General features: G+C 54.1%; 1 protein-coding gene across 1 annotated transcript in view; it reads right to left on the reverse strand.

The window, feature by feature from the left end:
* The window catches only part of SLC24A4 (solute carrier family 24 member 4), a 161265-nt gene that overhangs the window by 21155 nt on the left and 112213 nt on the right, over positions 1-27897 (reverse strand). Inside the window, exons 3-10 of the mRNA XM_075531490.1 lie at positions 18027-18103; positions 12619-12693; positions 10784-10868; positions 10193-10296; positions 9560-9634; positions 7386-7411; positions 5467-5520; positions 4406-4548 (exon numbers count right to left, since the gene is read on the reverse strand). Coding sequence (XP_075387605.1) covers positions 4406-4548; positions 5467-5520; positions 7386-7411; positions 9560-9634; positions 10193-10296; positions 10784-10868; positions 12619-12693; positions 18027-18103 — 639 coding nt within the window. The remainder of the gene's footprint in view (positions 1-4405; positions 4549-5466; positions 5521-7385; positions 7412-9559; positions 9635-10192; positions 10297-10783; positions 10869-12618; positions 12694-18026; positions 18104-27897) is intronic.

Consider the following 27897-nt stretch of genomic DNA (forward strand, 5'->3'; position numbering starts at 1 on the left):
CCAAGGGCACACAGAGCTGAGCCTGGAGGCTTGGCCCAAACCAACAGCCTCATGAGTGAGACTGCTTCTGTCTGACCCACCGTCCCTCAGGAGGCAGAACAAGGCCTTCCCGTGCCCAGGCTTGTTTCCTATTTGTAACTGTAACAGGCATGTCCTGGGCTAGGGGATTTGACATGTGACTCCAGAGCCCCAGAAGTTTCTAGAAACTGAACTCAGGAACACAGCACACCCAAGCAGACTGTGTTTCCCCAGTGAGCAGATATGTTCTCCCCTGGTCCCCAACTGACCATGAGGGTTCCTCACAGGTAGTGGGGGCACCAGGGGCTAGGTGTAGGGGACAAACCCGTGTGTGAGTTAATGGCACAAACACACACACACACACACACACACACACACACACACACACACACACCAGCAAGGCTCGGCAGACAGGAGGCGTGTGGGTTAGAGAAGGCAGGCAGGCCATGCATTTGTTGGAGGTGTTTGCCAGCCTCCGGTGAGGTGGGCACCGGGCAGGGCTCTGCCTGGGCTGTGGCATTTTAGAGAAATGCATGTGGATGGCGTGGGTGAAAGCAGCTTACTTACAATTTAGAAGAGGAGCGGCGTTAAGGAGACAGAGGTCGTCGGCAGCCAGGGCCAGATATGGTTAGCGCGTGGCGGGCGCCCAGAGCTTGCGCCATGGTTATTGGAAGAGGAGCGGGTTAGTAGAGGGGCTTCTACAGGTTAGCTCGGGTCTCTAGCCTGCTTATGACCCTCGCCTGGTGGTGTGACAGCTCCTCATCAGGCAGGCCTGAGTCCACAGCAGCCCCCTGCTCAGGAGCTCCCGCCTCAGAGGCTGGAGGAAGCGGCCACCTTGGGGCCAGCTGCCCACACCTGCCCTGTAGACACAACCCTGTCATGGCCCTGCTGGGGAGCACTGGGCTCCGAGGCAGCCTTTCGAGATGGCAGCCCCAATAGTTGATCTCCAGGCACCACGTCCTGGCACTGCCCACCAAGCCCCGAGGGGCTGTCCAGAAGGTAGCTCAGTGACAGCACATTCCCCCCAGAGTTCAGCACACAGGCTAGGTATGGGCCCTTTCCTGCCCGGCCCAAGTCAAAGTCGTCCCCAGTTCCACAAAGGCCTGGGATGGTCCCTTGGTAAGCCCTCTGAGCTAGGCCAGCTTGGTATGAAGCTGTGGACAGCGGTCCAGGGACTCCTGGCTCTTCAGCTGCGAGGACAGACTGGTTCTGACGTCTGGAACGGGGTGTCTTCCTGCTTTGGTCCCCAGGACCTTTCCTGGGTGCACTGGGGCTTGTTTTCTGAGCAGGAGTCCTGATGATGTACTGGCTCTTAACTGTAAGGTCAGCAGTTTGAACCCACCAGCCATGTCAGCGGGGGAAAGATGAGGCTGTGCTCCCATGAAGGTGCACAGCCTTAACCCCCCTCTGCGCCCCCACCCCGAGCACTCTGTGCTATAGGATCCCTCCAAGTCGGCATGAACTCAATGGCAGTGGGTTTGAGCTGGTTTTTGTTGTTGTTCCCCCCGCCCCCCGCAATGCAAAAGTCTCAGAAAACAGATTAATGGACTGGACCACAAGGAACCCATCCTCGTCGACTTGGGGAGCTGGGCCCATCTGAAAACATCAAGGTGCTCTCTAAGAGCAGGGATCTGAGCTTTCACTGTTGCATTGGCAGTCGGGAGGCCTGGGCACCAGAGCGGTGGCTTTCCCCTGGGCACCTTGGCAGCAGGAACAGCTGAGCCAGTGCTGTGGGGCCGGTGTGTGGTGCTTAGAGGGCGTCCTGCCTGGGGGCTGAGGAACTCTAACATCGTCGGCTCAACAGTCCCTGACCACACCACTTGGGACAGGATGGCAGTGTCCGGAAAGGCTTGTCTTCCTCGGGCCCACCGAGGCATCCCTGTGGGTCTTCTCTTCCTGTTTCAGCAGCACCCATTTCCTGGGGGACAGCACACTGGAGTGGCTCTCACCCGGCCCTCTGGGACAGGGCGAGGCTGGGAGGGAAGGGGCCATCCTCCGTCTACAGCAAGAAGACCCGACATCCACGTTCTAGGGTCCCCACCTCCAATTCCGGGAGAGCAGGCTCATCCTGGCGGTCCCCCTGGTCAGAGGAGCCTCAAGGCCTTCCTTTCCCCTGTGCTTGTGGGAAGTCTTGATCTTCTAGGGGTCCAGTAATTGTTCCCGATGAGAAGAGACTTGGGGGGAAATGAATTTGTGGGAGGGAGGGAGAGGGGAGGAGACGGGGCACAAAGAAGCAGCCCAAGTGGAGGGCTGGATTTCCTCCTGAATGGGCTAGTAGCCGAGTCCTCTGCCCTCTTGGACACAGGGCTAGGAGCAGCAGGGACATTGTCATCCAAGGGTGGGATACGGGGCAAAGAATCTAGAGAAGTACCCTCCGATGTCTCAGACGCAGGCTCCGCACGGACCCTCTCAATCACCTACCTCGACCAGTGGCATCAACAGAAGCTAAAAGTCTGAAAGACGTCTGTCAGGCCCAGGGCCACAGGGACCAGGGATGAAGGCCAGGGTTTCCCCCCTGGGCCAGGGGGCCTTCGGCACTACCGAGGAATGGGATCCAGGGAAGCTGGAGGAAGACCTGGTGTTTGCTATCCTGGCCAGCCGGCAGAACCTATTCAAGTTTCGGAGGGAGGCAGCCCAGTGGGGACAAAGGGCAAATGCACTCAGCTGGCTGTTTTGGGAGGGGCTAGAGGTCGGAGTCCCTCAGAAGAAAGGCATGGCGACCACCACTGAAAATCTTGCGGGGCACAGTTCTGCTGTGACACTCTGGGGGGTCCCTGACTGGTTAGTCAGAGCAGTCTCCGGAAGGGGGGGGTACTTGAGCACTCCATTCCCCAAAGCCTCCCTGACAGGGCAGATCACATGGGGGGTGGGTCCGCTTGTCCCAGGAAGCAGCCAGTCAGGACAAGAGAATGTGGGGTCCTCTAGATGACAGAAGGAGCCTGTGGCAGTCGGCTTCCGTTAGGGCGGCCACCTTGGAAACCCTCTGGGGCCACTCTGTGCTGTCCTCTAGAGTCGCTATGAGTCACATCAGGATCGGGTAGAGAGAGAGGCAGGGGCTGGCCTTGGAGTCCAGGTCTCCAGTTCACAGATGTGGGGGCTAAGAGCTAAGGCTGTCCTCCCCCAGGGCAAGGGGCTCTGACCGGGCCTGGGGGTGGGTGAGGGGCATTTCTGCTTCGCCCTGTGGTTGTCTTTCTTGGCCTGGCTGATTTCTGGGCAACTGCTCCCAGCCCAGGAACCAGTGGGTCCCTCCTGGCCGTCCCTGGTCATGAGAAGTGACAGGAAGGCCTGAGGTCTGGCCTGCCAGCCTTTGGCATGGGTCAGGAGAGCCAACTACAGCCTTGAGCCTTCCTCAAGAAATTTGGGGAAGTCCTAGGGATGGCTTTTTGTCTTTCTGTTTGCTCTTCTGTCTACCTCCTTCCCTCTGTCCTTCCTCCACTGAAGCAAACACCAGGACGGGCAACACCTCAAACCCTGCTTCTCCTTCCTCATTCAGGTGCGGTGGCAGTTACATCAAGTGGTGTCAATTTGAGATGAAGAATGTAGGGGTGGAGTCAAGCCTGTCAATCAGGATCTAGTCAATGAGGCCTCTGGGTGGGCGTGGCCTTCTCCTGAGGATTCTGGGAACTCCTGTATTTCCTCTTTGGATGCAGGAGACACACACTGTCTCTCAGCTCACTCCCTGGGAGACATTGCAGCTGATAAGACACATGGAACTAGGCTAGTGCCCTGAGCTGGAGCAGCCGCATGGAAATCCCTGCCGCGCTGAGATGCTCACAACACCACCTGATCCACAAGACTTCCCACCCACTGGTCTGGGTGTTTTCTCAATACTCAATCACTCTTGTATATAAAGCTCTTTCTTGTACACATCTTTGAGTGCCTCTGGATTTGTTTCTCTGGTCTACCCAACTAACACAGATACCAATGGTAAGTCCCGGCAGTGGGGGCATAGCAAGGGCTCAGTGGTGGAATTTTTGTCCTAGGAGACGCCGGTTCAATTCGCAGTCAGTGCACCTCAGCACAGCCGCCATCTGAATGTCTGTGGAGGTCTGTCTGTCCATGGTTCAGCTTCTAACCAGGGCTCAACAGAACTTCCAGACCGAAGCAGATGAGGAAGGGCTGATGACCGATCTCCAAGCTGCAGCCCACGGCAATCTCATCGGTCATGATGCTGGACTGTAATCCGCAACAGATCACAGGGACGGCGTAGGACTGGCGAGTGGAGTCTGAGCTGACATCAGCCAGCAACACACTCCGAGGGAGTGACCATGTGGCGGTATGAATGGGACACATGTATGGGTGTGTGTGAGTGCGTGTGTGTGTGTCGAGAGAGGTGAGGGTGGATTTAGGGACTGTGTTTGCGCCCCTCCTGTCTGCTCAGCCTTACCTTGCCCCAGCAATGGCACAGAAGGGTCATCATAGTGAAGGTCATAGTAATCATTACCATCCCCCAGCTCGTTGCTGACTGGGTTGCCGTTGGCAACGGTCTTTTGTTTGATGGTGAAGAAGGCTTGCATCTTCACATTGTACCTGCAAGGGCCAAGACAGGAAGTCAGGGCAGCCCCAGGGACCTAGGGGTGGGGATGTTGGATTGGATTTCTTCCCGCCCCTTTCCTTCCCCCCCCCCCCCCACCTCAGCCAGGCCAGTGTAGCCCTGTCAGTGTCCTGGCGGGAGGCAGGTGGCCGTCGGGGGTTTACCACCTGAACTGACAGGTGGAATGACAAGCAGTGGGTGAGGGCCTGCTCCTTTGGATTGTTTGTGGGCTTCCTGGGGCGTGGGGGGAGGCGTGGATAAGAGGACTCCAGCCCCCAAATGACGTATGCTTGCCTCTTTCAGGGTTACAAGTGAGTCCTCATGGAAAAAAATTCAGCCAGGACATGAGGGAGGCTCAACCCCGGCATGGCCAATCTTTCTGAGAGTCTCTCTCTATCTCAAAGCTCCTCAGGCTGGACACGTGGGGACAGGCACTCAGACGCCACGACAGGGCAGTTCTCTTGCCATCCAGTAGATTATCGCCCATTTTTAGAAAACACTCTCGGGGTGGGGGTAGTGGTGGTGGTAGCTGCTCTTGGCAACTGTCCGTGGAGAGGTGAGGCAATAGATACAATGCGAGGGGACCCCTCGCTTGTGGGGAGCCTGAGGGATCCCGGCCTGACACCCCTGTACTGCGTGTGAGTGGTGCCCTGGTGGAGGTGCACGCGGCAGCCACGAGAGGCTGCAGGCTCCGAACACTGCACAACACAGTGACGTGTTGTGTTTCAGGCACGGAAAGAGGGGCCACCACAGCAGGGAGGACGCCAGCTGTGCCCACGGTGCCTGAATACCCCTCTTCTACATTGGCTGTCCCCAGGGGGGTGCCCACCCGGGACCTGGGGCTGGCCAGCAGGGGTGGAAACAGCAAAAGGTGCGGGCAGCCCCAGAAGGAGACGGGGGAGCAGGACACTTACTTCATGATCAGGATATAAAACACATACAGGATGATGAGCACCAGGCCTTCCCACCTCAAAGAGAAAGCGGGACTGTGGTTAGAGTCGGGGAGCCCTCACCCCACCCCTGCTGCACATGGGGTTACGATGGAGGAGGAGGATGGGGTGTCTTTGTTGGCCTGTGCCCAGCCCTCTGCTGCCCCCATCTGAAACACTCTGGGTGATTGAGAAAGGAGGTGGGGAGGGCTTGGGAAACTCCCCTCTCCTGATTAGTGAGAATGAGGAGTGAGAGAGAGGAGGATCCGGGGTCACTGCACCCCAAGGTTCAGGGTAGGTTAAACCCAGAGTCTCACAGGCTCAATCCTTGCTTGCCTGCGAACCAAAAGGTCAGTGGTTCGAACTTACCAGCTGCGCCATGGGAGAAAGATGAGGCAGTTCATACACTTAGAACGATTTACACCTTTGGAAACCCTCTGAGGGCAGCTCTATTCCACCCTGCAGCTGGGGCTATGGGTCTGAGGGCAGCTCTATTCCACCCTGCAGCGGGGGCTATGGGTCAGTCAATGCAAGGGCAGTGGGTCAGGGGTCTTGCTGGGACGGGCTCTCTGACCCTCCTGTAGCCTGGCTATGTGTTTCCAAAAGCTCACAGCCACACAGACCCTGCAGGGCAGGGCTACTCTGGGGTCTCCCCGAATCAGGACGGACCCATGGCAAATGGTGTTGTTGTTGTTTATTATTTATTTGTGTGGATGCAGCATCCAACCCTGCACACAGCAGGGAAAACGAGACCCAGAGACTGGAGAGATTTTCCCCAGAGTCGGGGCCAAGGCTGGGATAGGAGTCAGGGACCAGCCGCTCCCTCCAGCAGCCGGAAGTCCTCAGTTGCCATCGTCATAAGTAATCAGGTGGGGAGGAACATTGAAAGTACCACAGGCTGCTGGGAAAAACATGTTGACTTTGGAAGAGGCAAAGCCAGAGTGCCATGAGAAGCAAGGCCGGCCAGGCACGTCGCACATACTTCAGATCTATCGATCAGGAGAGGCCAGACCCTGGGGAAGAAAGTGGAGGGGCAGAACACAGGAGGGAGTCCCTGACGAAATGGGTTCACACTGCTGCTGCAGGCCCGGCCTCCACATAAGAACCACGGTGAGCTGGCGCAGGACCGAGAAGTGCTTCATTTGCTGGACACAGGGTCACCAGGAGTGCCGGGCCACAGCAGCAACGGCACACATATGGGGGATGCAGATTCTGCCTCACCACCCAAGGCCAGGCATTCGTGTGGCTGCTGATTACCCCGTGCACTCACGCATTTCCAAGCGGGACGCAGCTGTCTGTCTTGTCTGTGGAAGTTTGCGCATTTTGGGGGTCTTCATGAAGGAGTAATTCCCTAACTCAGCATCAAAGGCCAGTCCCTGTATTTTGTTCTGTTACTCTTTTTAAAAAATGTTTGCTTTGGACGGATCTTTCATTTGCCTGGGATGTCTTCTTGTATGTGGTGTGAGGGAGGGATTTGATCTTGTTTTCTGCTGTATGGCTCCCACAGTATTTGAGACTCCCCACCCCTTCCTGACTGCACTGCTGTGGTAGCTTGTCTTCTCCCTGTGCCCCCTAGACTCCTGGGCCCATTCCTGGATTCTCAGTGTCACAGTCCCACCTGTCTTACGCTTATCCCTGCGCAAATGAACATCTTTTTTCCTTTTTTTAAAAAAACCATTTTAGTTTTATGATATAACTAGAGTATTAGGGGATGTGGTTTTTGTTACTTGATTAGGATAAAGAAAGGTATGGTTGCTTAGGATGCTGCTATTTCTACTTCTATTTGCTCAATACGTTTATGTTTGTAAAAGTAACAAGGATGAGTCGATGAACCCAACAGACCAGAATCAGGTAAACTAACAACAACAAAAAGAACAGCGGGAAAGCAAAGGTGCAGAACTTACCATACAATTTCCTCATCATAGATGAACTGGAAGACAAGAGAGACAAGGAGGGGCATGTTCAGTGCAAATGAATCAGGAAGGCAGACCCCTAAGTCTGCAGAGGTTACTTCCACTGGCCTTCAGCTATGCACCAAAGGTCGGAGGAGGTTCAAGTTCACCAGGGGGAACCTGGTGACCCACTGCCTGAAAATCAGCTACTGAAAATCTCTCGGAGCCAGTTCCACTCTGAACCCAGGGCTCAGCATGGGCGGGAGCTGACTCCATGGGAACTGGTAAGCATGCAGCACCAAGGCATGTAGCCCCCCTCGCTTTACAGAACCCAGGCTCATGTCCCTTTGCAGAAACCCAGGGCCAGCAGAACCCTGCGCCGTGGGGGGGGGGGTGCTCCAGCTTAGGGGGCTTTGTTAGAGCCTAGGAAGTGGACTGAAGGGAGCCCACCCGGCAGGCACCTCTCCTCATTTCTGGAGCACAGTTGCAAAATTCAAGAAATCTCAAAAGTGGAAAAGATGTCAACAAACATATATGTTGTATGGATGGCCGCTGTTGTGATGAATGGGGGTTCCAGAACTCTTCCTCGTGCTCATGCAGAACTTGTACCTCAGCGGTTCTCAGCCTGTGGGTCGTGACCCCTTTGGGGGTCAAACAACCCTTTCACAGGGGTCGCCTAATATATCCTGCATATCAGATAATTACATTAAGATTCACCACAGTAGCAAAATCACAGTTATGAAGTGGCAACAAAAATAATGTTATGGTTGGAGGTCACCACCACATGAGGACCTGTGTTAAAGGGTCGCGGCCTGAGGAAGGTGGAGAACCATGGCTGTGCACAGACCAAGTGGTAGCTGCTTGAACTGAACAAAGGGAAATCATGTGGGTTAAAATCAGGAAAGGTACGTGTCAGGGTGTGTCCTCTCCCGATTCTATCTGTATGCTGAGCACATCATCAGAGAAGCTGGAACCTAGTATCAGGATTGGAGAAAGGGGATATGCAGATTATATGCAAATGAAACCACCCTGCTGGTTGAAAGTGAAGCGCGTACTGAGGAAGATCAGAGACTACAGCCTTCAGCATGAATGCCATCTCAGCACAAAGCACACAAACCCTCTGCCCTGGGGCCGCAAACAGCATTTTGCAAACGGCGCAAAGTCGGAAGTTACCAAGCACCGCATTTTACTTGGCTCCACAATCAACGCCCCCGGAAGCAGCAGCCAAGAAATCAAAAGATGTATAGCATCGGGCAGATTTGGTGCAAAAGCACGCTTTTGAAAAAGTGTCATAAAAAGCAAAGCTGTCCCTCTGAGGACCGGGGGTGTGCCTGACCAAAGCCCTGGTGCTTTCTATCACCTCATATCTATGTGAGAGCTGGACCCTGAATCGGGAAGAAAGAACTGACGGCTGTCACTTACGGCGTTGGTGAAGAGTACTGGCTGTACCCTAGGCTGTCGGCAGAACGAACACAACCATCCCGGAGGAACAGCCAGAATGTTCCTTAGCAGTGAGGGCAGGGAGAATCTGCCTCACTTTGGCCGTGTTATGGGGGGGACCAGTCCTTGATGAGGACATCTTGCTGGTAAAGTAGAGGGCCTCATACATGGGCTGGGGTAGCAGGGCTCCTGGCTTTCAGAGTCAGCGAGGACCACAGGTGCCACACAGCCTAGAACCATGTGAAGCAGTCCCAGCCCATTAGTTAGTCCCACATTTGGCTCAAGGTTTGACTGCCCAGCTAAATAATGATTTTTATTCCAATTTACAAAAACAAGGTTTTGATGTAGTTCTAACCAACACTTAATTCCTGGGGGGGTGGGGGTGGGCACAGGCACTTGGGGCAGCTTGCTCCCACACCGGAGAGCCCCAGGCAGGCCTGTGGGGGCTCTGTAGCCTGCACTTTGTTGCCTTGGCCTCCTCCCAGAGTCAGCGGGGATCAGAGGGCCTAGAGGAGCAGGGTGCTTGAGCTTAGCTGCACAGCCTGGCTTTCCAGATGGTTCCGGGGGCTGCTGTGTAGGTATCCAAGGTGTCAGGGATAAGAGTTTGGGAAGGGAGACACGGGGGTGGGGGTTCTAGCCAGCACATGCAGGCCATGCTGGGGGAGCCGTGGGGTTCTGGCCCGGGGTCCTGGGGATGTAGCAGGTCCCGGCCACCCTGACAGCGGGGTGGGGGGTTGTTCACTTACAGCAATCAGCACGATGACTGAGAGTGTGTAGTACACGGAGTCCCGGCACACGGCCCACCACGTCAGGCGCACCACCTGCCGAGCACAGGGCCGTCAGCTACTACTACCAGGAGATGGGGGCTCCCCCACCCTGCCCAAACTCCCAGGGGTGCACAGGTGCAGGAAGGCAGCCACAGAGCACCTCCTAACCCAGTCGCCTTGCTGCCCGCACCCCCACCCTCCATCATATTCAGAATGGTGTTCCATGGTTCACAGCAGCGGCTGTCTGTGGAGGCAGATTGGGAACAGAGGCTCTGTCCACCTGATGCCCGGCCTGACCCAGCTGCCCCCTGTACTCCCTCTGCCAGCCATGGTCTGCCGAGTCTAATGTCCCCCAGTGACTGTGAAGTCCAGGAAGGTGCCAGATACGCGCTGAAGGCAGAGCCAGGCCCCAGACAGTTCCAGAATCAACCACAGGATCAGGGCTCCTGGAGGACTTGTACAAGATTCACTTCTGCCAAAGAAGCTCTCACCCTGGGACTGGCTGAGAGACCTCCAGGGACAGCCTCCCTGGGTGCCTTCCTCCGCCCCCGCCCCCCGCCCACTGCCCGCCCAGCTTCCCTGCAGGACTGGCTGGGGAGAGGAGGCACTGACCTGCCCGGCAAACAGTCCACAGACTCCAATTATACACAGGATGTTGAACACGGCGGAGCCCACGATGGTCCCAACTCCAACGTCCCCGTGGGTGATGAACACGCCTGGATGGATGGACGGGGGAAGACAGCGCTGGCCTCCAGCCCTAGGCCGCAGGCCTGCCGCTCCCTCGGGCCCAGGCTGGCCGAGAGGACTGGTTCTCACTCCACAGAACACTCACGGTGTTGGCGAGAAGAGCAAAGCCAGAGGCGGAAGTGCCCTTGGGGTCCCCTCCAGCCCACCCTCCCAGCTTGATTGAGAGAGCCGTGCATGGCCATCACGATTTCCCAGAATTCAGTGTTTTCTGGTTCGCTAGTGCAATCACCACCCCAGCCTAACTGTAGAGCATGTTAGTCACCCCCAAACCCCCGCCCCCCCAAAGGAGCCCTGCGCCTATGAGGAGCCCCTCCCCCTTCTTCCCACCCCAATCCCCAGGCAACCACTAATCTACATCTTGTCTCTCCAGCTCTCCACTGTGCTCAGGGCTCACAAGTGCTCCCCCTGCCCTGGGACCTCTGGAGCTCGCAGCTCGGGCTGGTGGGGAGTCCTTACCAATGACCGAGGCAAACAGCTCTGGGGTCGAGCTCCCTGCAGCCATGAAAGTGGCTCCGGCCACATCTTCGCTCAGATGGAGCCTCTGAAACAGAAGCGACCACCCAGCCTCAGGGGCATGGACGCGCTGAGTGGACGGTTCGGCGGCCAGCGCAGGTGCAGGGGAGCAGTGTTGGAGGTGGGGCCAAACTCTCCAGCTGGCAGCTGCCTCACTGGGCAGCCTGTTCCCCCCCAGGTCCCAAGCTCCTGCCAGTCAGCTGTGCCGGACCGCCCCACTGCCTTCACATAGCCTGGTCTCCAGGCCTCACTGCTCGGCTCCCTCCCTTTTCCTCAGCTCACCAGCTTCTATCAGTTCTCCGATGCCCCAACTGCACGTCTCTTTGTTGACACCTGTCCCTCCTCCAGCCGCCCTCCCGGACATGTGCTGTGTCTGATCTCTTAGATAAGAATTGCTGTGTCTGCGGCTATCAAAAGAGACAGCGGCTGGGGTCTGAAAGGCTTGAAGGTAAACAAGCGGCCATCTAGCTCAGAAGCAACAAAGCCCACATGGAAGAAGCACACCAGCCTGTGTGATCACGAGGTGTCGAAGGGATCAGGTATCAGGCATCAAAGAACAAAAAAATCATATTATTGTGAATGAGGGGTGTGCGGGGTGGGGACCCAAAGCCTATCTGTAGGCAACTGGACATCCCCTTACAGAAGGGTCTCAGGGAGGAGACGAGCAAGTCAGGGTGCAGTGTAGCAACAATGAAATATACAACTTTCCTCTAGTTCCCAAATGCTTCCTCCCTCCTCCTCCCACTATCATGATCCCAATTCTACCTTACAAATCTGGCTAGACCAGGGGAAGTACTCTGGTGCAGATAGGAACTGGAAACACAGGGAATCCAGGACAGATGATCCCTTTAGGACCAGTGGTGAGAGTAGCAATAACAGGAGGGTGGAGGGAAGGTCGGGTAGAGAGGGGGAACCGATTACAAGGATCTACATATAACTTCCTCCCTGGGGGACAGACAACAGAAAAGTGGGTGAAGGGAGATGTTGGACAGTGCAAGATATGACAAAATAATAATATAAATTTATAAATTATCAAGGGTTCATCGAGGGAGGGGGAAAATGAGGAGCTGATGTCAGGGGCTTGCATGGAGAGCAAATATTTTGAGAATGATGAGGACGAATGTCCAAATGTGCTTTACACAACCGATATATGTATGGATTGTGATAAGAGTTGTATGAGCCCCCAATAAAATGATTTAAAAAAAAGAATTGCTGTGTCTGGTCTGTTAGGTGAGAATTATTGAGGTGTGAATGACCAGGACTGAGGGTTTGTGGGCCACTCACTGGCCCTCTGCGGACCCCCCTGGCGCACAGCAGGAGCTGAACCAAAGGGGTTTCTTTCCCTGAGGAGAAGCCAAAGCAGAGGAAGGGGAGACTGGGGTCTTGTCTGAGGGGGACGGGCACAGAAACGAAAACCCAACAGAACAATGAAGGCAGAACATGCCCACTTAAAAGGAGCCGGACAGAGAGGGCACCCCACCCTTTAAGCTCATCTTCCACCCCCAGTGAGTCTTCTACCTGCCACCTGGAGCGGGTGCTGGGAGCCTCCAGCCCAGTTGCAAGTTTAGCTGGGCATCTGGCTGACGTGAGCACCTGCACTGGACCTAGAGGTCCTGGGTGACGATTGGGGAGGGGGCATTTTCTTCTGCCCAGCCCCAGGGGCTCAAACGCTACAGCACATCCTCATGTCACCCCGACCTCACAGGAATGTCCCCACACCCTCAATTTCTCCCGCTCGCCCCCAGCGTGCTCAGAGACCCGAGGACTCTCCCGCGTACCTCGCAGATCTTCTCCAGAGATGGCACGAAGAAGTCGTCGCACACAATGGCCAGGGCGTAGAACATGTACAGAGCCTGCGGGAGAGAGGTGGGGGGTTGGGGGGTTGTCAGGTGGGGGGTGTCACGCTCAAGGCCAGGCACAGGCCGAGCCCAGGTAGACGGTGGGCAGAGGCCGACCCCAGCACCATGGAGGCTTGCCCCTTCAATGCCCTCACCGAGAGATGTGGAAACGGAGGACCAGAGAGGAGACATGACTTGCTGGGTGGCACAGGGGACAAAACCACAGGGCATCTGGCTAGTGCTCTAGTGTGCCCTCTCCTTAGAGAAGCAGTTCTCTCCCAGGGCCCCCTGATGCCACCTCCCTCTCCTGACACACCTCAGAATAATTGGGGGAGGAGGCTAAGGCAGCGGCTCCTTCCCAGGGACTGGATGCACCCTCCCCACCCTCCCCACCCTCACGCCCCTGACATTCCTCAGAGCAATTGGGGATGAGCCAGGAAGCACCCTCGCTCTCACCATGTTCAGCCCCCTGACAATCCCCAGAAGCTCTACGGAGGGGGCTGAGATGGCATCACATTCCCATTGCCTGGGGCAGGAGGGAAACCAAATGTCCAGCCTTTTTTAGAAGCTTCGTAGTGTCACAGATAACACCGGTTCTAAGGCTAGAGCCTTTTCTGGCCCTCAGGTTTGCCATGTCCCTCCGTCCGTCCCCATAAAAGACTGGAGAGGAACTATGTTGGTCTTTGTAGGCCACCTGGCCTCTTTGCAACTCAGCTGCTGCTGCAGGAGGAAGCCAGCCCTAGAGTGGGCCTGGCTGTGTCCTAATAAAACTTTATTTACAGAACCAGGCGGTGGCTGGGTACGGTCCTGCACTGGGCGCTTGACCCCTCCACAGGGCTCCTGCAAACTTCCTAAGGCACTCTCCCAAGTTCAGACAAAATGACTTTGCCTCAGCAGGGCTAACCCGGACTTTCAGGAGGCTGGGCCACAGAGCTCCAGAACCAGCTGCCAAGCCCACACCTGCTTAGCAGAAGGGGAGGTCAGAGCGAAGGAGGCAGATGCTCCGTTCCAGAAACGTGTTGCTGGCCTGTCATTCAAAATGTGCCTGCAGCCCGCATCCCAACTTCATTCTCAGGCATGGTTTATCCTGCTCGTTAAAGCCCCGCTCTTCATTGCTCCCTGCTTGTCACCATGCGAGAATCCCAGAACTCACTCCCTTCGATCTCTCGCAAGGACACACACTCGACTGGGTGGTCGGATATGAACAGATGGGGCTGAGTGGGGCTGTGGCAGCAGATCCGGAGGAAAAGGTGCTGGGATTGATCCAGAGCAGGGAAGGGCTTTGGGACCACGACCCTCTCCCTGTACTGCACAACGGAACTGGCAGACTTTCCTGGAAAGGGTCGGAGAACAAATCTTTCCAGCTCGGGGCTTCACCATGTCTCGGTGGCCACTGCTCAACTTGGCTCAGCCGCAGGTGCACAAATGTAGCTGTCGTGGATTAAATGTCTTGTCCCTCCCAACTGTGTGTTGAAATCCGAATCTGCCCACGCCCCTGATACTTGCGACTCGGATTCTGTCTGGAAACAGGGCTTCCCTTCCTTATTTTAGCGAGGTCATGTCAGAGCAGGCTGGGTCCTAAACCCTATCACTTCTGCGTTATGAGAAGAGCAGATGGGAGCTCACAACCCAAACCCAAACTCACTGCCAAGGAGCTGAGGCCGACTCAGTGGGGCCCTAGAGGACAGGGTAGAACTCCCCAGTGGGTTTCTGAGACTGTCACCCTACGGGAGTCGAAAGCCTCCTCTTCCTCCCGTGGAGGAGTGGCTTGTGGTTCCAGACCGCCAACCTGACCATGTGCAAGCCCAATAGGTAACCACAGCCCCTCAGAGGGAATCCAAGATAGCGGAATTTCCCCATAAACTTTCTGAAGCCTCCTGGTGGCTTCAAAACAGACACAATGGGAGAGGACACACACCAGCTGGCTGCAGACAGACGCACACACACTGAGGAATGCCGAGAGCCCCTGGCGAGAGGTCCGAAGGACGGATACAGCTGAGACCCTGATCGGGACGTTCTGTCCCAGAATGTGAGGACACAAAGTTCTGCTTGTCCAAGCACTCTGTTGGGTTCAAACCGCAGGTCTTGCATTTAGCAGTCCTGCCTGGGACCTACCACTCCAGTCGCATCCCTAATGTGATGGTAAAAAACACCCCAAACCCAAACCACTGCCACATCGAGTCCACTGTGACTCACGGTGACCTGACAGAACTGCCCCTGTGGCTGCTGCAGGCCGCCGAGCTTTAGGGGGGTTGAGAGTCATATTTTTTTTCCATGGAGCAACACGTGGGTTTGAACTGCTGACCCTGCGGTATGGTTATGGTCTCACTGCTCACTGCCATCGAATCAATACGGACTCACAGAGACCCTGTAGGGTAGGGTGGAACCGCCTGTGCAAGCGTCTGAGACTGGAACGGTCCATGGGAGTGGAAAGCGTTATTCTGATAGCACTAGGTACCTTAGACAACAGCCACAGACAATGTAGCCACGAATGGGTGTGGCTGTGTTTCCCATAAGACTTTAGTTACCAGGACTGATGGGCTGATGGAGCCCTGGTGGCACAGCGGTTACACGTCGGGCTGCGACCCACATGGCCGGCAGTTTCAAATCACCAGCAGCTCCGAAAGATTGGGCTTTCTACTCTGGTAAGGAGTTAAAGTTTCAGAAGCCCACAGGACTCTCTGTGAGTCAGCATTGATTCTATGGCAGCAGGTAGTGGGCTGAGCTTTGCTGATTTCTCTCATAAAGAGCCAAGAACACAGTGGGTTATGCGCTCACTGCGCTCACTGTGTGGTAGTTATATGATCATTTGTCCATTTGAGGCTTTAGAGTGTAGGGGGGGGTGGAGTCTAGCCTGTCAATCAGATCACAGCCAATGAGGCCTCCTGAGAATTCTGGGAAATCCTAAATTTCCTCCTTGGAGGCGGAAGACACTTCTCTCTCTCTACTTATTTCCTGTGAGACATCCCTGAGGAGAAGTTACATGGACCCACCCCCATGCAATCCTGGGAGCTGGAGAAAGCCACATGGAGACCCCTGCCAACGCTGAGATACTTACAATGCCACTGGATCCCAAGACTTTCTGCCCACTGGTCTGTGATTGTCCCGTTTTTGGCTTCATTGCATGTGTTTCATGAGTCTGAAGAGGACTTTATACATTGGTATCAGACATAGGGGCTAATATCGGACGTATAGGCTTGGACTGGACTGGGTTGGGATGCTTTCTTCATGTACAAGTACCCTTTATATAAAATGATCTCTTATGCACATTTGCATGTTTATGAATTTGTTTCTCTAGTCTACCCAGACTAACACAGGCTGCTAATTGTAAGGTCAGAAGTTTGAAACCACGAGCCACTCGAAGGGAGGAAAAGGAGACTTTCTACTCGCCCAAACCCATGTGCAGGGTCCACATGTGGACGAAGCCTTGGGTGGATCCTCTCTGATCACAGTTGAGGGATGTGAACAGCTCTATTGTCAGACAGAGGGCATTGTGAAGTCGATGTGGCAGACAGCTAGGTCAAAGTGTAATATCATTTAATCTCCCCTTTGACCCAATTTAAAGCAGTTTTAATTAAAAAAAAAAAAAGAAAGTGATGGGACCATACATGTGGATTAAGGCCCTGGCGACTTCCCTCTGACCATGGGCCAGGGATGTGAACAGCCTAGCTCACAAGCTGACTGCCTCGGAATGTGGATGGATGCAGGAGTTGGCGAGCCCTTCTATCATGAAGAATGAAATGCATAGTGGGTGGCTGCAGGTGCAGTTCGATTAAAATTTAGCACCCTATCATTTGATCTCCCTTTTGATCCAGTTAAATTTGTTCTAGTGCTTAATATTTTCCGCTGTCTTTTCAATAGAGGTTTTCAATCTGTCTTACTTTGTCATTTTTTGTTATTTTTTGGGTGTGTTTTCTGTATATGAAATCCAGGGTAGGTAATCTACAGGGACAGTACCTGGATCGATGGTTCCTTGGGGGTACGGTGGGGGAGGTTGGGGAAATCGGGAGCTAATCAGGATGAGCCCAAGAATGAAGGAGATGCTCTGAAACTGACCGTGGTGCTAATCACACACCTCTTCTTGATGTGGAGGAGCTATTCAATGTCTCACATGTGAATTATCTGCCAATAAAATGGTTTCTAAAAGTTTCAGTCTCTGAAACCCACAGGGGCAGTTCTACTCTGTCCTATAGGGTCTCCAGGAGTTAGAATGGACTTTTTGGCAATGAATTTGGTTTTTGTTATCATGGAGAGCTGACTCTTAACCTACAACTTTAGGTTTGAGCCCATGATTCTCTTTTTAAATGGCCACTGGGATGCCACCGTTTGTCACCGAGGCCCATCTAAATACAGAGAGAAATCTGTGACGAAGTGTGCCCAAGGTTCCAGATGCCCAACAGTGATCCATGTACACGGAGTTCCGGTGGGGCAGTGGGCTGAGCGGTCATCTGGGCGGTCAACCTCAAGGTCAGTGCTTCAAACCCAACAGTCTGTCCCGGGAGAAAGATGAGGCTGTAGGCGCCCACAGAGATTTATAGTCGTGAACACCCTGCACAGGGCTGCCATGAGTTGGAATTGGTTAGATGGCCGTGGTTGGGTTTGGGTTACAGTTATGTAAACTCACTACCTTCAAGTCAATGCTGACTCACAGAGTCCCCTGGGGGTTTCTAAGGCTGTGACTGATGACGGGAGTAGAAAGTCCAGTCTTCCTCTCTCGGAACTGTGGGTAGTTTGGAACTGCCGACTGTGTGGATCGCAGCCCAGCACATAAACACTACACCCCCTGGGTTCCGATAGCTATGTACAGGTGGTAAAATGTGGGTGGGAGAGGGAGAGTTCTGGGACCACCGAGAGCAATGGTTTATCAAACCCAGGCTCTCACCCGCTTTGCCCATTTTCATCCCCCGTTTGCACATGTGGGTTGGTGCTCTCTCCTCTATTTGATCTGCTGCTAGTGGTGGGATGGAGGTCCACTGGTGGTGTTGTGGTTACCCACTGGGCTTCAATCCACATGGTCGGCAGTTCGAAACCACCAGCAGCTCTGAGGGAGAAAGACTGGGCTCTCTACTTCCGTCAACAGTCACCGTCTCGGAAACCCACAGGGGGTGCTGTGAGGCGGCGTTGCCTCGATGGCAGGGAGTGTGTAGGAGAGCATTCACTGGAGAGAGCAGGAACGGTGGACACTAGGCTTTAAGATTCGGTCTGTCGGCCAGGATCTGTCCTCCTGATGGGGCTGTCCCAAGAATGAAGTTCTATCTCCGACTTGCTGTGGGGAGCCCCCTTCTCTCCTTTCCCCCAGGCCGACAGAGCTTTACAGGCCTGCAGTTGAGCACAGAGGGACCACTTACCCCGAGGATGTGCAGCAGGACGGCTCCGTGTTGACGCTCCCTGTTGGAGAACAGGTCTGTGGGGAACTCGTTGATCGCTGGAAGACAAGACCAGGCGGCGGGGTGTGAGTTAATTAGCAAGGAGATTCAGGGAAGACTTGCCTGCCTCCACACTGCCCAGGAGGCAGCCAGCGACGCCGCCTCAGGGAGGTGGCCAGGGGTTGATCTGAGAGCCCTTAGAAGAAGAACATGCTTGGCTGCTGGATCATCCTCTGGTGGCACAGTGGTTATGCACCTCAACTGCTGATCAAAGGTTGGTGGTTTAAACCCAACAGCCACTCCATGGGAGAAAGATGGGGCACTGGGCTTCTGTAAGATTGATAGCAGTGGTTCTCGACTTTCCTTATGCTGTGACCCTTTAATAGAGTGCTCATGTGGTGATCCCCAACCATAAAATTGTTTTCGTTGCTACTTCATCACTGTCATTTTGCTGTTATGATTCTGCTGACCCCTGTGAAAGGGTTGTTCGACCCCCAAAGGGGTCATGACCCACAGGTTGAGAACCGTTGATTTATATCCTTGGAAACTCTCTAGGGCAGTTCTACTGACTTTTAGTGTTGATCTAAGTCAGAATAAGCTCAAGGGCGATGGGTCTGATTTGCTTTATTCTAGAACAGCAGTTCTCAACCTGTGGGTTGAGATCCCTTTGGGGGTCAAACGACCCTGTCACAGGGGTCGCCTGATTCATAACAGCAGTAAAATGTCAGTGATGAAGTAGCAATGAAAGTAATTTTACGGTTGGGGGTGTCACCAAACAACATGAGGATCTGTATGAAAGGGTCGTGGCATTAGGAAGGTTGAGAACCGCTGCTCTAGTACCTAAGGTCCATTGTGTTTTAGAAAGGCCTTGTTTGTATGAACAACAACAGCAACAACAACAGAGTATGAGACAATCCACACCCACCAGGATGACTAGAAACAACAATAAAAGTATTAACAAGTGTTGGTGAAGACATGGAGACAAAGGCGCTCTCAGGGATTGCCAGCGGGGGAGGTAAACAGATGCAGCCCTTGGACAAACAATCTGGTAGTTCTTCAAAAGGATTCAATACAGAGTTACCCTATGACCCAGCAAATCCACTTGTAGGAAGATACCCAAACTCATTGCCATTGAGTCGATTTCAACCCAGAACAACTGTGGCCGTTACAGAATCTCCTGTCAATTTGTTAAGGGGTGGAGGGTAGCCTGTCAATCAGGCCGCAGTTTGATGACCTCATTTGGAGGCATGGCAGCTATAAATAGCTCACTGGAGGCCAGACACACACACTCTGCCTGTCTTCCTGCTGACAAGCCACATGGAGACCCCTGATGGAACCAGAGCCCTGGAGCTGGAGGAGCCACATGGAGACCCACCCAGTGCTGAAATGCTTCCACCGCCACTGGATCCACAAGACTTCCCATCCACTGGCCTGTGATTTTTCTACACTTGGTGTCATTGCATGTGATGCATGAATCTGAAGAGGAATTTACAGACTGGTATGGAACATAGGACTATTATCAGCCTTCTGGCCTTGATCTGGACTGGACTGGGATGTTTTCTCAATATACAATTGCTCTTTTATATAAAACTTTTTCTTGTACACATATGAGTGTCTATAAATTTGTTTTCCTAGTCAACCCGGACTAACACAACGACCCTATAGGACAGAGTAGAACTGTCCCTGTGGGTTTCAGAGATTGTAGCTCTTTACAGGAGTAGAAAGTCTCATCTTTCTCCGGAGACGCGGCTGGTGGCTTTGAAGGGCTGACCTTGTGGTTAGCAGCCCAGAGCAGAACCACTATGCCACCAGCGCTCCAAGAAGAACGCACCCAGGATCCTGAAAATGTATCTCCCACAAAGACTTGCACCCTGTGCTTGTAGCAGCATCCTGTGCAATAGTCACAAGGTGGAAACAGCCCAAATGTCCATCAACAGATGAGTGGAGACACCACCTGTGGTCTATCCACACAGTGCACTGCTACTCTGCTCCTCCCCCTCTCCCTCCCGCCAAAGGATGACGTCCTGATGCGCGCTACAACACGGGCGAACCGCGAAAACATGATGCTGAGTGAAAGAAGTCACCAAAGCCGCAGAGAGCATGATTCTCCTTACAGGAAATGTCCAGAATAAACAAACCCCTAGGGATGGAAGATAGATTAGTGGCTGCCTGGTGGGAGGAGGAGGAGTCCGGGTATCATGGTGGTTACACAGTGGACCATGATCCACAAGGTCAGTAGTTCAAAACTACCCGAAATCTTCTCTCAGGGAGAAGGTGGTTAAAAAAATTTTTTTTTTACTCCTGTTAATGGTTAACACTCTCAGAAACTTACAAGGGCAGTCCTATCCTGTCCCATAGGGTTGCTGGGAGTCGGGGTCCACTGGATGAGTGCTTGGAGGGATGGGGGTCTGGGGTGGGGATGGTTAAGGAGTGTGGGGTGTCTTGATGGCTGAGGGAAAACGTTCTCAGATGGATCATGGTGTGGATGGCATAATTCTGTGTACATACTGAAAGCCACCGAATTGGATACTTCAGGGACAATTGCTTGGTATCTGAATCATATCTAAATAAAGCTACTACGAAAAAAGCAAGAGAGCGAGTGAAAAAGTCAAGACACCATAGAGGAAAGTCAAGGTGAGTTCTATGTTCTGTCCAGGGTCCCTAATCAAGAGCTGCCTAAACACTGTCACACACACACATGCTCACACTTGGGTCCCTTCTGAACGTCCTTCCCGGGGGAGGCCGTGTGAGTCAGACTGAGGCTGTGAGGCTGTGGGGTCTGCTCCTCAGGGCAGTTTTCAGGGTCCCACCACCAACTTCCAGGCGTGGCTCTGACAAGCTGTGAGGACAGAAGCCTGTTCCTCAACCTCTTGTGCCTCGGCTTTCCCATCTGTAAAATGGGGACATTGTGTCATTTCCAAAACATTTCAAGCTCGTGGTGAGCGACCTCAGATTGAGGGAGATGTTGGATGGAGGCGCAGGGCTGCAGGGGGGAGGAAGGGTCATGACCGGCACCGCCTGGCTTTCTGAGAGCTCAGGTCAGGAATCTTCGCAGCAGAACCGGGCTGCACAGGGTGTCCAACAACTGGTCTGCAGGCCTTTCTTCTGAGAAGCACCTGGAGAGGCTGGGGCACCAACCTGCCTGTGAGCAGCTGAGGACATTCACCTGTGAGCCACTCTGGGCAAGAACAATGGACCCATGCCCCAGGCGAGAAACCGGAGGTCCCCAGAGGCCTCATGCCAGCTTTGGGATGAACTTTTTTTATTTTTAATTATTTTATTGGGGGCTCGTACAACTCTTATCACAATCCATACATATATCCATTGTGTCAAGCATATTTGTACACGTGTTGCCATCATCATTCTCAAAACATTTGCTTTCTGCTTGAGCCCTTGGTATCAGCTCATCATTTTATCCCCTCCCTCCCCGCTCCCCCCTCCCTCATGAACCCTTGATAATTTATAAATTATTACTATTTTGTCATATCTTACACTGTCCAATGTCTCCCCTCACCCACTTTTCTGTTGTCCATCCCCCCAGGAAGGAGGTTATATGAAGATCTTGTAATCGGTTCCCCTTCCCACCCCACCCTCACTCCACCCTCCGGGTATGGTCACTCTCACCACTGGTCCTGAAGGGATCATCTGTCCTGGATTCCCTGTGTTTCCAGTTCCTATCTGTACCAGAGTATATCCTCTGGTCTAGCCAGGTAGAATTGGGATCATGATAGCACGGGAGTGGGGGGAGGGGGGAGCATTTAGGAACTAGAGGAAATTTGTATGTTTCATCATTGCTACCCTGCACCCTGACTGGCTCGTCTCCTCCCTACGACCCTTCTGTAAGGTGGCATCCAGTTGCCTACAAGTGGGCTTTGGGTCCCCATCCCGCACTCCCCCTCATTCACAATGATTTGATTTTTGTTCTTTGATGCCTGATACCTGATAGGATGAACTTCTGCCTCCTGCCTGAAGACCTTTCTGCAGGCCCCTCCCAGAGCAGGAGGCCACATGGCTTGGGATGAGGCCCAGGCTAGGACAGATGACCACCTCCCATCCCAAGGTCACTCAGGTGACAGGTGTGCATCTGTTGGCAGCTCAGGACACACGGCTCCATGTGATAAGTCCTCCCAGGGCCTCAAGATCCCACCTGCCATGGTGAACACCACTCCTCGTGGTGTGGGCTATCACGGTCCCCGCGAGGGGCAGAGCCCTCTGCTCTGGGTGTGGTACACTCTGCCGTGGTGCACTCGGGGTACCAGGACCATTCCTGATACCTCCATGCAGCTTTGGGCACCTGTCTGCCTCGGGCCCAAGGGTGCTCAGGGCCTAAGGGTGATGGAAGCAGCAGTCACCACTGCGCCCACTCCTGCAAGGGGACAAGAGCTTCAGCAGACAAGCCGCCCCTGAGCCCCCGCCGGGCAGCTCTCCCCAAGAGCCACCCCCCAGGTCCTTGTCACTGGTCCTCTCCCTCTCTATTGCATCCTTGGGGTCTAGGACAGTGTCTGGGCCAGACTCGGGTCTCCACTGACCTTTCACAACCATGGTAAAATAGCAGCTGAAATAGCCATCTGCATGTTGTTCTCCCCCGCCCCCACACATATACCCCCATCCTCTGGTAAATCAGAATGACATCTGGATCATAGAGGGTGTTCGATAAACACCCATTAAATCAACAACCTCCCCACCCCCAGACAAAGCTCTCCCCTCTGCAAATGTAACTGGACCCCACGAGCTGCCCCAGAAGGCTTCTCCCTTACATGGAAGCTCTGTGGTTCTTACTGTCTTTTAAAGACCAGAGTCTTCCCTGTGGGACACAGCAAACACCAGCTCCCCAGACACCCCAGAGATTCCCATTTTAGAGCAAAGCAGCGTGGGATGGAATTGAGATTCCCTGCCTTCTCTGCCTTCTTTCCTCCCTGCTCCCGGAAGAGAGAGGCTGCTGTCCTTTCAAGGGCACAGAGTCGCGTCAAGGTTTCCTGGCTCAGAGGCAGCGAATTACGGAAAGGAGCCACTCGGCATTCTTGTGGCCGGGATCTTGTTTCCAGGCGAAATGGAGTGGCCTGGGATATTTCAGGGCGGATCAATAGGCTTTTCTGTCACCGGAGACATTTCCTGATTCCCCAAGCCACTGTGGTGTGGTGAACCAGTGACTTCGCCAAGGTGGGGAGCGGGGTCTTGGAGAATTTAAATCAATCAGTGTTCCCTTTCTACTGCCGAGGACCATCATCTGGCCTCAGCGGGGAGCAGAGGTGGGTTATAAAATGGCTTCGTCCTTGCAAGGGACAGGGGACAAGGGACGGGTCCAGCCACACTACCATGCTCTGCACCCTCACGTGTGTGCTGGGAGGTGGCCGGAGGCTGGTGAAGCCTGTTGGTGACCTTCACTTACTTGTCCAGCAAGAATGGCTAAGAGCCAGCAGAGGCCACCAACTGCTCAGGGCTTCTCACCCTCCATACCCATCTCTTTGCCCGTGGAGCAGTTGGTGGGTTTGAACCGATAACCTTGTGGTTATCAGTGCAATGCTCATCCGACAACGCCACCAGGGTTCCTTCCAGGGAAGGTGACACCTAGGAAGTTCCATGGGCAGTTCCACTGTCACAGGAGGTCGCCATGAGTCCAGAATCCACTTGGCTGCCCGCAGTGATGGCAGCAGGCCGAGAGGATGATGAACGTGAACATACCCAGCTGATGCCACAAGGCAAGTGCAGCTGCAGAAGAGAAGACAGATGGCTTAAGGCTGAAAGGAGAGGGAGCTGATGGATGGACTGGGCTGGCCAAGTTAGAATCTGAACGGAGGTGCAGTTCCATTCGTAATCCAGAGAAAAGCTTCCTTCTTCCTCCCGCAGGCCTGCTAGGATCAGGAGCCTCTGGGCCACGGTCAAGGGCAAGATATGTGCATGGTCTAGGCTGAGCCTGCTCTGTCTGCTCAAATCCCCAGCAGGGAGGAGGGGGATCAACAGGATCCCCAGGGCTTGTGGCTTTTCAGGTCACACCTAAGACTTTAAGCCACAGCAGTAGGGGTTGGGGGTGGGGTGCTGGTGGAAGAGCCTGACTTTAGGTGGAGCTGGGCTTAGGGAACCCACTGCTACTGCACCCTCAGGGTCCCAACATTGGTGGGGGGAGAGGCAGAAAGTCCCCCAATGCCCCTGTCAGCCCCTTCCCCTTTCTAAATTATTTCTTTGGGGCCTGAGGTGCCAGGCTCTGCTTCTCCATCACGCTGGCTTCCAGGCACATCCTTTGTGGGGGTCTCCCAGCCCCTGACTCCTCCAGCACTCCCCACCTTCACCTGGGCAGGGGCTGGCTGGGCGGGGCTAGGCCTTTCTTGTATTTACCTTCCTGAGCTCCAGAGGGAAAACTAAAGGCTCCTTACTCCCACCCCGGGACAAAAGCGGCTCTGGCTCTTCTTCCCTACACCTGCAGCTCTGAAGCCTGCCTCTGAACTTGCAGCTCCCACCTCCCCTACACCTACAGCTCAGACATGACACCCCTGCGTAGGTCACGCCAATCCCCACTCTACACCTGCAGCTCAGACACACCCACACCTGCTGCTCTGATCCCCTCTGTACACCTGCAGCTCCGATACCCTCTGTACACCTGCAGCTCTGATCCCCTCTGTACACCTGGAGCTCCGATCCCCTCTGTACACCTGCAGCTCTGATCCCCTTATACCTGCAGCTCTGATCCCCTTACACCTGCAGCTCCCATCCCCTCTGTACACCTGCAGCTCTAATCCCCTTACACCTGCAGCTCTGATCCCCTTACACCTGCAGCTCTGATCCCCTTACACCTGCAGCTCTGATCCCCTTACACCTGCAGCTCTGATCCCCTTACACCTGCAGCTCTGATCCCCTTACACCTGCAGCTCTGATGCCCTTACACCTGCAGCTCCCATCCCATCTGTACACCTGCAGCTTCGATCCCCTCTGTACACCTGCAGCTCTGATCCCCTCTGTACACCTGCAGCTCTGATCCCCTCTGTACACCGGCAGCTCCGATCCCCTCTGTACACCTGCAGCTCCGATCCCCTCTGTACACCTGCAGCTCTGATGTCTGCCTCTGTACTAGCAGCTTTAACCTCCTCCCACCCTACTGTAGCTCTGATCCCCACCCCCTAACACACACCTGCAGCTCCAATCTCCTGTCTACACCTGCAGGTCTGATCCCCCAACCCCTGCAACACGGATGCCTCCTCTATACTTGCAGCTCCAACCCCCGCTACACCGTCAACTCAGATCCCACCCCTACACCTGTAGCTGCCGAGGTCTCTGGCATCCTAAGAACTGCCACACAGAGGTCCCAAGACACACCTAGGCCTTTGGTTTACCCACTAAACTTTATGCGAATAACACCATTCTGTGCCATAGACTCCACATGACAGCTGCCCTTTGCAGCTCTATGGTTTTCTCAGCAACACTGCTCATTCTCCACATGTATTCATGGCTCCCAGCACTCCGCCAGTGGGCAATATTTTGTTGAGATCCACAGGGTTTTCACTGGCTAACTTTCTGCTGCGGGTCGCCAGGCCTTTCTTTGCCTTCATCTGAAATCTCTGCAGAAACCTGTCCGCCATGGGGGAACCTGCTGGGGTTTGAAATACATCACTTCATTACTTCTCGGCCTTGGGGCTCAGATCACGTGAAAATCATAGCTTCCAGCATCCCAGGCTGAGACAGTCGTGGATTAAATCAACTAGACACTGGTAAAGGTAGGGCAGAGCCCAAACTATTAACTGAGTCCCAGCCGATGACACCTCCTTGGGTGTGGCCTTTCATGTAAGAGACAGCAGGGGCAGAACAGGCTCCAACTTTCCTTGGCCTTTTGCCTTCTGCTGGGCCTGTAGTCCCTTGAGTTCCCTTGATCATCTCTTGAGTCACCTGCCCATCCCAGGGGCCATCAGCAGACGACTGATGGTGGATTCATTTGGCTGACTTCAGACCTCTGCATCCAGCAGCCTGTGTCCCCGCAGTCTCTGCTTCATCATCCTTCCTGCATCCTGTTCATCAGCTTCCACCAGTCAGGAGCAGCCGGACTCAAGCTGGACTGGATTTACCCCTTTCTACCACTGTGTGAGCCATTTCTGGAGATAAATCTCTTTTTACAGACACACACACACACACACACACACACGCACGCACGCACACATGAGTGTCATTGGAGTTGCTTCTCTAGAGAACCCAACCAATTGCAGAGACACACTGTCAGACAAGGGGTCGATGCTCACGGCACATGTCAGAAATCCGGGCCAGCTAGACGCAGCTGCTTCAGGTGTCTGGGTGGTGTCAATAGCTAAGTGTTTGACCGCTAGTCAAAAGGGTGGGGGATCAGACCATCCAAGGTGCCTAGGAAGTGAGGCCTGGTGATCTGCTTCAGAAAAGTCACAGCCTCCAGATCTTTCAGAAGCAGAAAACCTACTCTGCTTGCCATGAATCGGGGTAGACTCAGCAGTAACTACCAGCACCCCCAGCTTCCTCAAAGCTCAATTCAAGGGCCGGGGAGAATGAGCGCAGGCCAGAGGAATCCACAGGAGGAGGGCCGGCCAGCCCTGCTCTCTGGGCTCCAGACTTTCCAACCTGCTTCCCACGGCTGCACGGGGGCGCCTGGCAGACGACGCGCTTACAAGGGAGCAGGACTTGCCCTTAGATGCTGAGCAGTTCTTAGAGCTGTCAATGAGCCGATTATCTTTAGGGAATGCAAACTGTGAATTGAATTTTTTTTTTTTAAAGCAGAACATTGCCTCCAAACACGCCACTGTCTCTGCTTTCTCCACCAGAGTTAAAAATAACCCCCGATTCGAAGTCCTGCTGGGGATTCTGACGCGATGAGGAGCCTGGAAGTCGTTTGAACAGCTTCGCCTTTCTAGTGGCTCACTTTGGAGAGGATGTGTGCGTTAGGAAAGCACTCCAGTGCCAGGGAGCAGGAGAGAAATGCTGGGCTTTATGCCCCCTCTCACGTCTACCGACGGAAATAACTTGGCCAGGCTTTTCTACCTTTCATGGGCAACGGCTGGCCCAGCCAGGTTTCTAATGCCGTCAACACGCACGTCCCCCGGACAGGAGTAAAAGTAATTAGACGAAATCACAGACTTCAGCAGCAGGAAAAGGAGTTTAGAATGCCCCGCTTCCTTCCAGCACATTCCAGAAGACATTCCACACCACAGAAGGCAAACTGTGACGGGAAGACTGGGCTCAGGGGTTGCTCCCTGCCGCGCAGGACCTGATGTTCAACAGAACGAACACTGCCCGGTTCTGCCCCTTCCTCACACTGTTCCTGTGGTTGAGCCTGTGGTGGCTGCCACGGTGTCAATCCATCTCCTGGCAGGGGGATGGGGGGGCTCCCTCTCTTCCACTACCCTCCCTCTCTACCAAGCACGATGCTCTTTTCCAGGGACTAGTCTCCCCGGATCAAACCAACTGACCTAAACTCAATGCCCTCGAGCCAGTGCTGACTCATAGCTACCCCGTGGGGGTTTCATGCTGTTACTGTTTATGGGAGTAGAATGCCCAGTCTTTCTCCCTCAGCGCTGCTGGTGGTTTCAAACATCCGACCATGTGGGTCTTAGCCCAACATGTAACTACCACACCACCAGGGTTCCTGACATCTGCCCTGATAGCACGGGCAAAGTACATGAGATGGAGTCTTGGAGTCCTCGCCTCTATGGAGCATTCTGGCTCGCCAGCACCACCATTCACATGTATTCAACGTCCAGCTCTCATGTGCATAGGAGGTGATTAAACACACCGGATGCAGCTTCCACGGGCGTTGAGTGTGGATTCAAGCAAGACGAAATCCTGCACAACTCCAATTATTTGGTTATCATGATGGAACCTACTGGTCCAGATGTGAGTATTTTGT

Source organism: Tenrec ecaudatus, chromosome 14, assembly GCF_050624435.1.
Source record: "Tenrec ecaudatus isolate mTenEca1 chromosome 14, mTenEca1.hap1, whole genome shotgun sequence".
Classification (NCBI taxonomy): Eukaryota; Metazoa; Chordata; class Mammalia; order Afrosoricida; family Tenrecidae; genus Tenrec; species Tenrec ecaudatus.